A 13107-nucleotide genomic window follows, 5' to 3' on the forward strand; every position below is an offset into this window, starting at 1 on the left:
ACTTAGGATGGATCAATCACATTGTAGTTACCCCACAATTACTAACCTATATATAATTGACAGAGTGAAAAAGAAGCCTGTATAAAAGGAGAGCTTCAAGTTCCTCATCCACACACACAGTAGTGAAGAAGCCATGACATGACTCTTCCCCCTCAGGTTGTAAAGATTTGACATGGGCCTAGAGTGGTAAGGACATCCCAGTACATCTCTGGGGCCCGAGTTCCCTGCCATCCAAGACCTCTATATCAGGCGGTGTGAAATGAAGGGCCGGGAAATCCTTCGACTCCAGCCACAGACTGTTCTGCTCTCCACTTCATCACAGCAAGCGGTACCAAGTTGCAAGTCTGACACCAACAGACTACTGAACAGCTTCTATCCACAAGCCATGACTGCTCAAAATGGCTACAGACCATTTTAATTTTGCACCGTTTCTACGAACACTCAAAAGGGCCCTACACACTCCATTTGCTCACACATAATATGCACGTATTTATACTGACTAAAACGCACACCCAATCACATAAGCTGATGGTACGGTTTAGCATATCCTGTTGCCTAATCACCGTACCCATATCTACCTCTATCACTCCAGTATCCCTACACATTGTAAATATGGTACCAGAAGTGTATATAGTATGATTGCTTACTTTATGGGTGTGCTTCTACAGCTTGTTTTTTTTTCTACATTGTTATTTTTAGTACTACATTGTTATTGATTACTGCATTGTTGGGTTTAGATTTTGCAAGAAAGGCATTTCACTGTACTTGTGCACATGATATTAACTTGTAAGCACAGAACTCATCCTCACATTATAAAGAATACAGGTTTTCAAGTCTAACCAGCTCATTGCAAAAGTAGTTACAATGACTTCCAAACATTATGCAGATTTAGTCCAAAATCAGCCAATAAAATCCATGGGAGAAGCTTTTGTTCTTTAGACATTTTATTGACAAAAGAAAGCATGGATTTAATCTTCGTCCTCCTCCTCTTCCTCATCCTGGTTGATCTGGAAGTATCGCAGTTCATAACTCTCCTTGGTGTTGGCCACCACACGCAGCCAGTCTCTCAGATTGTTCTTCTTCAGGTACTTCTTGGTCAGGTATTTCAAGTACCTGGCACATAGATGGGCAGTGTCAGCAATTTAAAACACCATTGAAAATGACATTACATTTTGAGTACTTATCAGGCTAGGCCTGGGGTTTATTCTGGATGGTGCAACATAACAGAACGTTCAGATAGAACAGACAATATAACTTGCAGAACCTCAAATCATCAGCTCCATATTTAACCATTCGATCTGCAATGTGCCCCCCCCACCCCCCCCAAATGCACTCTCCGGGTTCAATTTAGAGCAGGTCTTGGCACCCCCATAACAAATCAGGGATCCCACCTAAGAATTTAACATTTCTATGTGAGACTCCCCCAACAACTGTTAGAGATAGACGTCAGGCACCCCAAGACACTTCAGTCATCTACAAGAGTCAATGTATAACTTAAACCTTGACCCCCCCCCCCCCCCCCTATTACATAAAGCCTAGATGTACTAAATCACCAAAATCACCATGCATTAATGCTAGTCAAATGGCATTCACATCTTAAGTCAACTGTGAAAACCTGACCAACAAACTGAATCTGTTCAAAATACTGAACCTATCCATATCAGAAGAAAAGGATCAGGGATACATCCAGGGATCTATGTGGAGGGTACAGATGTTAAAAGGCTTGTTTTAAAAAGAGCCCCGTTTGCTTCCCTGCCTGTACTGAAACATCTATATTAGAATACCGTAAAGCCAAATTCACACAGGGAGACGTCCATCAACGAAGTGAAATGTGTGTGCGAGAGTTGCGAGTGTTAATTCACAGACCGCGTAGCATAACCAGCATAATTGTCATGAAAAGCCATAATAAACAGTTGTATCATCTTAAAATCGTAGTAGCCTAAAAGGCACTAAGTAGACCAACTATACATTTAAGATGATGCCGTTGATGCTCGCAGCCCGTCTGTTTTACCTCATTTAGTCCTGTGCATTCCATTTCAAACACGCTCCTTCTCGTGCATAAAAAAATTTAATAAACACTTTTTTTTTTCTTTTTCACACTGCTTGCCATGTGATTCACAAAATTACGACGGGATTTTCTCCTACAATTGTGCCAATTTTCTTCATTTTAGGCTCACAAGAAGTGCCATCCAGAGACATACCAATGGCCACTTCATACTCAGCTGTGTCTTGTATTTTTGTTTATTTTCCTTTTTTTCCCTTCTTTTTTCTCCCTGGCCCATTATTCCCAACATGCCCTCCAATCTAACCCTCAAACCCTTACAAAATAAAGGTTAATAATGAATCAATTAAGCACTAGGCCCACACTGGAGGGGGAAATTTGATTTAAAACAGTGCATTTCAGAGAAAGCAAGCGCCACGATCCCACGGGAAATACACATTTTATTTATATATGAGTACTAACTCTGGTGGCCCTGGTGACTGGGGAGCTGGCTCTGGTGAATGGGGAGCTAGCTGAACAGTGCCTGTCTACTCCCGCGGCGTATTCTGGGGGTTATATTTATATATATATATATATATATATATATATATATATATATATATATATATATATATATATATATTAACTAAGAAGTTAAAATATAAAATGGCATGTCCAGAGACTGAAAAGCTAAAAAATAAACATGGGGGGGAAGAGATTGCACTGAATCAAATTATTAATAGGCAATTATTTACTGCCCGTAAGGGCGGGGTGTCGCTAGTGTTCCATAATTTCCTGCCATGTAGGCCCAAATATAGCTTCAGAAGGTGCTTAAGAATACATGAATGTCTAAGAGGATACATGGTGACTTGGAAACAACAATGTTACTTTGAGACTGATGAAAGACCTGCTGGAGACCTCGATCAGATCACAGCACCGCATCCCCTTGTGGAAATAAAGCTGACTGAAGTCAAAAATAAACATTGTGCGTTCTCTTAACTTTTTCTACTCATATTCATCTGCCTGTCTAATGATAGTATTTTATGTGAAACACTAATAATCACCTTAAAAGCACTCCTTCAAACAATGAATTAGACTTGGGATAATCTCCAGACTGTCCATCAGGTAAGACAACAGAAAGCCAATCAAAGCCCAACATCGATGGCAAAACCGCAATGAGCAGATAACTATTTGTGCCATGTTGCTTGCTGCCTTCGTAAATGCAATACCACAACACAACTGAAAGCAAAGGACAGTTCCACCTTCCTAATAAAAACAGGTGAAAATGCAATACATGCATAACTGTGGACACAAACCAAGTACCACCATCAGACAACACAACATAAAATGGAAGATGATGTTGCTCGCCACATCACAAGGACAATTCATAATCTAAATTAAGATTTCATTCACATACCTTTTGGAGAATGGCACCTCAGAATTCACAGAGATTTTGCTCTTGCTCCTTTCAATGGACACCACGCCACCACCCAGGTTTCCAGCTTTACCGTTGACCTTGATGCGCTCCTGCAGGAACTGTTCCTGTAGAAGACGAGGCCAAAGGTCGATTTTAGGACAAATATGGAACCATCCCAACGGAATACTACCTGTAATGAATGCTACATACAGCTGTCAATATGAGAACCATAAGTTGAATATCATTTACATTTTAAACATTTTCATTTTGCTATTTTTCTAGTAGCAATTTACAGTTTGTGAATTTTAATTAAGGTAGTTATGTACGATAACCACAGTTATAGTAGCCTAGTCTAGAACCAGGCTTCCCTAATCGGAAAGCCTCCTGAATTCAATGGCAGAAAGTAGCTACAATGGGGTGGAAACCCCATGTAAATCATTAACACCTCAAATGTTAAACCAATCAAACCCCTTGCTTGTGCAGATCTCTAAAAAGGTGCCCACTAGATTAGTGCCATAGGTGCGTGAGGATGGCCAGGAGTACAAAAGTATTGAGTACAAAACAGAATTATGTTTTTCTCCAGGTTTTCTTCCATTTTCTGCAACATTGCAAACTAGCATGCGCAACAACTCTGCAAAATGTGTCCTACCCGGTCGGAAAACAGTGACAAACATTACACGCAGCACCCCTTCTACAGGCATGTGGGGGTATGGGTCTTGAAATGTAACATCCGCTGAAAGCTGGCAGACCAGTCAAGCAGTTGACTTACACAAAATTCTACAGACCTCCAAAGGAGGCATGACAACGTCACTTGGAGATATGGCTACACGAGACTGAGGTCACAGTCACTGGCCATGCATCATTTTTGCAAAGAAGACCTTGCTTTTTTATTGTGAGCTCATTTACTTGTGATTGCCAGTTATTTCATTTTCATCTGATGAAAATCAAGCTATTTTACACCGGATGTGTTTTCCGTGAAGGAAAACTATACTTGCATGTCCCTGATCACTCAATCGAAGCAAAAAAAACAAAAAACACTTGACTTTCAATATAAAAACACGACCCCTGGACTCTGATGATCCTGCTCCCGCTTTCTCCTGATGTGCTATTTACAAACACGTGACTGGCTCAACTTTGCTGGGGAACTAAGCTTCACAATGTAAAATAATATAACAGGTGAAATAACGCAATCTGCTTTATCTCCTAACGCATTGCACAAGTTGACAGCAGGTATTTAGTTAAATAGCTGAAAATATTAAAACGTGTAGAAAAGCTCAAGTTTCAATGGTATTGAAAAACTATCCCGTATATACAGTATACTGCCCAAGCCTAGAAAACATATTTACCAGCCCTCTAGCTTACCCATTTCCGAGAAACTTTCCTCCCCACTGAAGGCAAATCTATAATACCTTATCAGTCGGTAAGGGTTATAAAATGTTTAAACTATGGTAAAACAAACATTTAAATTAAAATGTTACGAAGTTCACTAACTCCATATTAGGTCCCAGATGGAAGCTCACCTTTATGGAGATAAGAGTGTATTCAGGAAGTGGGATATAAATGTTATAACTCGTACTGACTGGTAAGGCATCCCGGATTATAATTTTGTCTTCAGTGGTTGGAAAAGTTGATCAGAAATAGGTCAACCAGAGGGCTGGTAAATATGCTTTCGGGGATATGGGACGTAGCCTTCAGCGACGGTTGCCCATGTGTACAGGTCTCCTGGAACTAAGAGGCTAATTTGTGACAGGCAATGGGTACATTGCAGCTCATGACTGGAACGAGCTGCAAAAAACCTCACTGGACCGTTTTTACCTCCAAGACTCAATCATGGACACTCTTACTGACAGTTGTGACTGCTTTGCGTGATGTATTGATGTCTCTACCTTCGTGCCCTTTGTGCTGTTGTCTGTGCCTAATAATGTTTGTGCCATGTTTTGTGCTTCTACCATGTTGCTACCATGCTGTGTTGTCATGTGTTGCTGTCTTATGTGTCTCTTTATGTAGCGTTGTCTCGTCGTGATGTGTGTTTTGTCCAATATTATTACTTTTAATCCCAGAACCCGTCCCCGCAGGAGGCCCTTTGCCTTCTGGTAGGCCATCATTTTAAATAAGAATTTGTTCTTATCTGACTTGCCTAATTAAATTAAGGTTAAATTAAAAAATATATATGTAAAATGTCTAGTAATAAAGCATGACATTTAATAGGATATTGCATTTTTTTCTCTAACATAGGCTACTTACGAAGTTGGCAGCATCCATGATGCCATCCTCCACTGGGTGAGTGCAGTCCAGGGTGAACTTCAGGGCCTGCTTCTTCTTCTTGCCACCCGTCTTCGTCTTTTTGACGACCTGCTTCTTCTGTCAGGACATTGCAGAGGGTCTAACGTTATTAACTTCAACATGAAAAATACTGAATGGGACACCATACTGTGTCATTTTAGTATCTAACGTGCTAGATTGTTTTGAAATTAGCTAACTTGATTGATTTGTGTTATCAAACTGGTCCGGAAATGTTTGGTCGTGACGCGTGTAAACTAACGATGGGACTAGACTTTAGCATATCAATTTGGTAACACATTTGATTAAACATATTTTAAAACGGTCACGAATGTGACTATAATTAGCACGCTAACTTCTAGCTAGTGTATTTCCCGCTGGCTAGCCACCCATCGTTCACGGTTACTACTAGCATTTGCCAACTCGCTAGCTGTGTTAGCTACTATAGCTAAATTGCTACAACGTGGTTCAATGGGTGCAGGCCCAACTGGTAAACAAAGCAATCGATTGGTGCTACAATTCTTCTTTGGAAACACAGATCAATGTGGATTTATTACGTGAACATTAACTACAATAAACGACAGACAAAAAGTGATATACTTAGCTATACAACCTATTTCAACGTGAGTACTCACAATCGGAGCCATGTTGGCCGGCGATTCTTGTCCAGAAAGGAAGAGGCAGGGTTTGCTAAATCCTATATCCGGTCTACATAAATACATGAAATACATGAATCTGTGATAGATTAATCCAGGAGATATTCTATGCCCAGTTTGAGGTATAAGTATTTTGGCAAAAACAGATTAATAATTGTTCTACACTTCGGCTACAGACCATTTTGAGGGTAGTCCAATTCAACAATTATTATTGACAATTAGTATAACTTCAACAGGCATATGTAGGGTACAGGTATCCTCTAAATCCTGTTGTTGCCCAAAATAAAATAGCTTCTCTCTACAATTGAGTCAAAAAGCCTGCCCTCATTTCAATATTTCTGAGACTGCAGCATATGTGTTGGTGGTGATACCCATTCAATCCCTGATTCCTGGTTAACTAAGGGGAGAATATTCTATATTGGGGGGATTTTTCCCCTGCTGACATGGCAACAATATCTGATTTCCCTTTGTCATCTGTGACAGTATGGTTGCACTGTTGGCCCATCCCCAGTCCCCCACTCTGTGAGCAGAATGGCTGCTGGCTAGGGGAGCAGTCAGCTGCCTGGCGTCAGGGCTCAACCAGGCCACTCCAGAAGAGTTTCTGCATTGCTGTCATTCCTGCTGGGGGTAGTTGATAGTACCACTGAAAGGTAAGACAGTAGCGCTCCGTGCTGTCCATATGTAGGAACAGACTCCATCCACTACACTTTTACAGTGAGATCTTGTGTTGGGGATGCCTTGTGTTTGGTTGGACATATAGAGCAGTAGGCTACAATAGAAGTACTAATATGACAAAACAATAGAACTTTCATGTCACATCATGTGTGTTTTTTCATCACAGCACTGAGGACTTCTACCATGGCTGGCAAGGTAAGTGAAAGAGGGAAGTTATCTCTAACCTAACTGTTCCAACTAAATTAGACTAAAGGTATGGGAGTATTATGTACTGCATTAGCCTGGGTACCAGTGTGGTAATGCTAATGTTCCAGTTCCACTTCTTGTACTCCGAGTCATTGGCATTGACACGGGGTACAAGGAGTGGAATGTTAGCAGAAAGTGACTGGTACCCAGGCTAGTCCTGCATCACATTATTCCATTTGAAAAATTATCTATATGATCTCAAACTCTATATGTGAAGTCAAACATGTTGTCCTACTTACATCGTGGCTTATTTTAAATGTCAGTTTAGTTAAAAAAAGAAAGAAAAAGAGGCTAATCCTAAGGGATTCACTGTCACTACATTCTCTCTGTAGATGGCAGGGGGTGTCCTCTCTCCTTTGGATAATCTGTGTGGAGTGGACTGTTCCAATGTCCATCCCCTGTTTTGTCACCTGTGCCATGAGCAGTACCAGCACCCATGCCTCTTAGACTGTTACCACATCTTCTGTGCGCGCTGCCTACAAGGCAGAGCCAATGAAAGTCGTCTCAACTGCCCCCTCTGCGGGTAAGGGACTGATCTTAACTTACTGAAAGAAGCTTTCTGAACACACAAGCTGTGCATTTGATTTGACACTATTGTTAGTCTAAGAATAACTAAATGCCCCCAACCACATTTGTATCTTTGTGGTGACCTATAGTTACTTGTTACTTGTTTAAACATTGGGTTTGAGCATGAGGCATTGCATCTCAGTCTTGGCTATGAAATAGGAGGAATCCCCTTAAGAATCTGTGTAACTCTCCAGTTCTACAGGGCGCTTAGAGCATACATACTGCACAGCCAACTCTGATCTACACATGAATGGAGAACATGACAGGGACTCACCTATCCTTACAATCAATACCAGCCTTAGTGGATTAAAGTCAAGCAGTCTGCTAAGGACTATGGCTCAGAGTGACCTGGTCTAGCCCGACCAGGGCAGGATGGTTTGAGCGGCTGGGACAGCTGCAGGGTCAGCCCTGGCTCTGAGTTAGCACCATGTTAAGGCCACCATGCAGTCACACTACAACAAAACCTACACAGGCATCTTGGCAATGGAGCCGGGAGCTCAGGGCAATTAAATGTGACCTCACAGTGCCCAATCCATGTTATCCCCTACTGGAGAATGAGTCATGGCCAACAGTATTACCTAAAGGCCCTCTGGATTAGATTAGCTCTTACTGATCAAAGAGCACATGGCTATGTGGAACAAAACTTCTCCAGGAAAAAGATTATACTGGAAATAAAACTGATCTTAGATTGGGCCTTTTCTATCACTAAAGATAGTTTTCAGCATATGAACGTATCACTTATCTTTGATTATCTTCAAACCCCAAAACACAAGCAGATACAAAGAAAAGTGGTGGCAACCCCATTTAGATCACTGGATCAAGTAGTGATGAGCAACACATTGGGGATGATGTTACAGCCAAACTGATACACTGCTTTGAACAGATACCCCAATGTGCACACACTGGTTGAATCAATGTTGTTTCCATGTAATTTCAATGAAATTACATTGAAACAATGTGGAGTAGATGTTGAATTGTCATCTGTGCACAGTGGGACAGTATGCAGCTGACACGATCAGTAATTTCAGTCCATTTCCTGAATACATCCTGAGGTCCCCTGATCAACTCCCCAACGTGATGCCAAACAAACAGTAGATTGCTGAAATCCTTTCTGTCCAAATCTTTCCTCTGACATTGGGTAATTTTGAAACATCCTGGGTTAAGTTGGATTTTATTTGTAGGGGAGAAAGGGGATGACCGCAGGTCATCAGACTGTAAAATAATCTTACAACTAGCTGTAAGATTATCGCTTCTGCGGGTTCTGATAGTATCAAAGCCTACAGCTAAATCTGTCCCTGTAGATCTCTAGTGGTCCAGAGGGGATTTGTTGCCCTGCCTGCCCGAGCCCACAACTGCTATGGTTGCTGCTTTGTTCTGCAGTTGCATTGTCCCCCCAGAACCCAAGGTCTCCTTGTGTGTTCTGTGATTACATATCTGGGATGAAACCAAACACTGGATCCCATCCGATCATGCAAGATGATAAGTTAAATAAAACATAGTTGGTACGAGTACGACTGCTATGGGATGGTTTCCCTATTTAAAATTGGCTCCCTGTGGCTCTCGACCAGGCATAATTTATACCAGAGTTCCTCTCATTCCAGGTATTGAAGAGCTTGCAGGAGTGAGCAGATGGATCTATGGAGGGACCATTGTGTAGTAGGCTACTAGAGTGAAGTGTGTTCAGAGGGGAGATAACCCATTGGGCACACTCTCTCCCTGCAGGTCCCCCTGGCCCTGTGGCCTGTGCATGGGCAATACGGAAGTGCTGTTTGTTGCTATTTTCATCAGTACTACCAACCATCAGCGGTGGGAAAACTACCTAATTGTCATACTTGAGTAAAAGTAAAGATACCTTAATAGTAAATTACTCAAGTAAAAGTGAAAGTCACACAGTAAAATGCTACTTGAGTAAAAGTCCAGAAGTATTTGGTTTGAAATATACCTAAGTATCAAAAGTAAATGTAATTGCTAAAAATATACTTAAGCATAAATCATTTCAAATTCCTTATATTAAGCAAACCAAATGGCCACTTTCCCTATTTTTATTTAATTTACGGATAGCCAGGGGCACGCTCCAACTCTCTGACATCATTTACAAACGAAGCATGTGTTTAGTGAGTCCGCCAGATCAGAGGCAGTAGGATTCTCTTCCCTCCTCGCCAATGTTTATCTAGTTTGCATAGCAACAGGGTCTATTGTGTGCTACTGATAGCAGTGTAGCAAATTCCCGAGATTACATGGTTCTTGAGTGAGTGGATGACAGTGGTGTAAAGTACTTAAGTAAAATGACTTTTTTGGTCATCTGTACTTTACTATTAATATTTTTGACAACTTTTACTTCACTACATTCTTAAAGAAAACAATGTACTTTTTACTCCATACATTTTCCCTCACACCTAAAAGTACTCATTACATTTTTAATGCTTAGCTGGACAGGAAAATGATCTAATTAACACACCTATCAAGAGAACATCCCGGGTCACCCGTGTAATACTGCTTCTCTTGATAGGTGTGTGAATTAGATCATTTTCCTGTCCAGCTAAGCATTAAAAATGTAATGAGTACTTTACACCACTGCCATCCACTCACTCAATAACCATGTAATCTCGGGAATTTGCTACACTGCTATTAGTAGCACACAATAGACCCTGTTGCTATGCAAACTAGATAAACATTGGCGAGGAGGGAAGAGAATCCTACTGCCTCTGATCTGGTAGAACCAGGTCAATGTTAGAGGTTGCATACTTAAACTCTAAAATGAATTATTGTTTGACATGTTTATGACATGCCATGTGTTTTACCTGTAGTAAAAAAACTACTGCCACCTACTGAATTCAGAATATGTTAGCAAAGCTTCTGCGATTAGATATGTTGCACCATCTGCTGGAGAGCCTTGGGAATGCAACTCACTACTCTTTTATGATCAGTGTAGCGAGAAATAACAATTTGAATGAAGCACTGCATGAAACATTTTTACTGTGCTTTTGTTGCTGGATCCATCTGTGTCACAGATACCCATCAGTTGTAAAAGGAATGAATGCACTCCCACCAGAGGACCGTTTGCTGAAGTTCCTAGTTGATAACTCTACTGATGACTGTGAAGAGACAGTCCAGTGTGCCAACTGTGACCAGCAGAGCAACAAACAGGTACCTCACAACAGAAATAACTCTAACAAACCATGCTATAGATCTTAATAGAGAGCATTTATTATCATGGATCATATTGTGTGTGTGTGTGTGTGTGTGTGTGTGTGTGTGTGTGTGTGTGTGTTTTATAGGACACAGGGCCAATGTACTACTGTAACACGTGTAGCCAACCCCTGTGTGGAGCTTGCAGGGATTCCACACACAAGGCCAAGATGTTCTCCCACCATGAGATTGTGTTCCTGGCCAAACGCACCAAAGTGTGCCACCGGATGTGCTGTGAGTACCACCTGTATTATGTTCACACTACAACAAGAGCTCAGCGGCTTCTAGCTATAATTACATTGTTATCTAATAATAACCTATGGTAACACTTTACGTTAAGTTTCTCCTATTACTGCGTAACTAACACAGTAATAACTGTTAACAACATAGATTTTACTAAGCTAACCAGGAGAAAATAAGAGACATGATAACATTAGGTATAACCCTTTTAGTTACATTGCACAATGTAACAATCTTTGAGAAAGAACGGTGTACTTGCACTTTACATTAAGTTGCTTGCTCCTGGGTATGTGCATTGTAAATACATGCATATCCCTTGTAACAACAATGTAATCACAGAGTTGGTTGTTAAAGATTGTTACATTGTAAAAGGGTTCATCCTAATGTTCTCCTGTCTCCTAATTTATCCTGGTTAGTCTATTGTCTGCAAAGGTTATTACATTGTAACTGCGTAGTAACTATAAAGATTATACCCTACTGGGCTACACTTTACATTCAGTTGCTTGCTCCTGGGTAGGTACATGATAACTGCAAGTATATCCTATGTAACTACAATGTTCTTGCATCACACTTGATTCAGTATAGCCTTTGTGCCAGGTCATAACATAGAAATAAACTCATTGAAAATGGCCAGTAGTTAATGTGCCTTGTTACAATTGTTGTTACCAGGTCCTAGCCTATTTATCAACCCTGGTATTGCATGTGGATTCAATGGTTGTGGAACCTTGTCGTTACATGTACCAAGATCAGATTTTGGTTTGAGTTATTAACATGGTAATTCACAGATGACTTTCAAATGTGTAATTACAAAACATTAGTTATATAGTGGAACACGAGAATGTGTAATAATAACATCATTAGTTACATGTAGAATAACCTTCATCAAGTGAATGTGTAATTAAGTGTTGCCATGTTCGTGGGATGATTATCTTATTGTAAGGAAACAGTGATGTGATGGTCTAACATAATGTCTCCACAGCTCTCCACGATGAGCCCTACATCATGTTCTCCACAGAGAAGAAGTTGATGCTCTGCATCAAGTGTTTCAGAGACATGCAAGTGTGAGTGAAGCTCCTACTACAGCCACGCCACAGATTCAGACAGGAACACTGTGAGTAAAGCTAATTGATGTTTCTGCTAAATTCCACAGAGAGAGCCGGATACACTGCATCGATATTGAGACAGCATACATACAAGGCTGTGAGATACTAGACCAGGCAGTGCTGGTAGGTGAATTGTGACTTTTGTTCTCTAGATACATTGTGTGTTATCCCAGCTAGAAAAACAAAGAAAGTTGCACACTCTATGTATAAACTCCAGGTATGTATTGGGTAAACCACCAATGTTTCGGCATCACTGTGCCTTCTTCAGGGTGATGTCATGAATGCTTGAACCAGGTTATGTAGACAAAACAGTGCAATTAGTGCAACCAATTACAATAGTGAGGGGTGTGTCATAATTATCAGGTTAATTCAAATTAATTTTGTGAAACTGTTAAAAGACAACAGTTTACAGCATATTGAATATATTTGGCTATTGTTATCATTAGCATAAGATTATCATCAACATACATGATTGTTTCATTGAATTTCACAAATACAGTATATTTAATTGTTTCCAATTTCATTCAATTTTTGTTCCATGTAATATTTTGGTTCAACCATAATGCATAATAAGCATCATCAACAGGGGGAACATATTGGATGTATGTGGATAAGCTGAATAAATAATATATTCATTTATAAGACTTGTTCATAGAAAATTGTTAATTAGAAGGGCCTGAGATCCAGTTGTGTAAAGTACTTAACTAAAAATACTTCAAAGTACTACTTAAGTAGGTTTTTGGGGTATCTGTA

General features: G+C 40.4%; 2 protein-coding genes across 4 annotated transcripts in view; one reads left to right on the forward strand and one right to left on the reverse strand.

Annotated features, from left to right (window-relative positions):
- Positions 1 to 926: 926 nt before the first annotated feature.
- LOC110528006 (large ribosomal subunit protein eL22) lies at positions 927 to 6725 on the reverse strand. 2 transcript variants are annotated; one of them, XM_021609774.3, is made up of 4 exons: positions 6314 to 6725; positions 5643 to 5759; positions 3399 to 3523; positions 927 to 1113 (listed from the first exon to the last, which is right to left on the reverse strand). In XM_021609774.3, the coding sequence occupies exons 1-4, from the start codon at positions 6407 to 6409 to the stop codon at positions 969 to 971; spliced, it is 483 nt and encodes a 160-aa protein (XP_021465449.2). In that variant the 5' UTR covers positions 6410 to 6725; the 3' UTR covers positions 927 to 968. The 2 variants fall into 2 exon arrangements, with proteins under 2 accessions (XP_021465449.2, XP_090097345.1); XM_090241219.1 differs by having other exon boundaries at positions 6292 to 6352.
- Positions 5704 to 13107, forward strand: part of LOC110528007 (RING finger protein 207) — a 28932-nt gene continuing 21528 nt past the window's right edge. The window contains exons 1-7 of one of the 2 annotated variants that reach the window (XM_090241218.1): positions 5704 to 6984; positions 7176 to 7204; positions 7588 to 7778; positions 10834 to 10969; positions 11101 to 11245; positions 12231 to 12312; positions 12402 to 12477. In XM_090241218.1, the coding sequence (XP_090097344.1) occupies positions 7193 to 7204; positions 7588 to 7778; positions 10834 to 10969; positions 11101 to 11245; positions 12231 to 12312; positions 12402 to 12477 (642 nt within the window). In that variant the 5' untranslated portion in view covers positions 5704 to 6984; positions 7176 to 7192. The other variant, XM_021609778.3, reaches the window with a different exon arrangement.

This window comes from Oncorhynchus mykiss, chromosome 7 (assembly GCF_057628025.1).
Source record: "Oncorhynchus mykiss isolate SJ-2025 chromosome 7, ASM5762802v1, whole genome shotgun sequence".
Classification (NCBI taxonomy): Eukaryota; Metazoa; Chordata; class Actinopteri; order Salmoniformes; family Salmonidae; genus Oncorhynchus; species Oncorhynchus mykiss.

Bases quoted from the DNA above. Each gene is read 5' to 3' on its own strand.
- LOC110528006 (XM_021609774.3), bottom strand. From the start codon at position 6,409: ATGTATTTCATGTATTTATGTAGACCGGATATAGGATTTAGCAAACCC. The intron at 5,760-6,313 runs GTGAGTACTCAC...ATGTCCTGACAG, and splicing joins CGGCCAACATGGCTCCGATT to AAGAAGCAGGTCGTCAAAAA. The intron at 3,524-5,642 runs GTAAGTAGCCTA...CGTCTTCTACAG, and splicing joins TCATGGATGCTGCCAACTTC to GAACAGTTCCTGCAGGAGCG.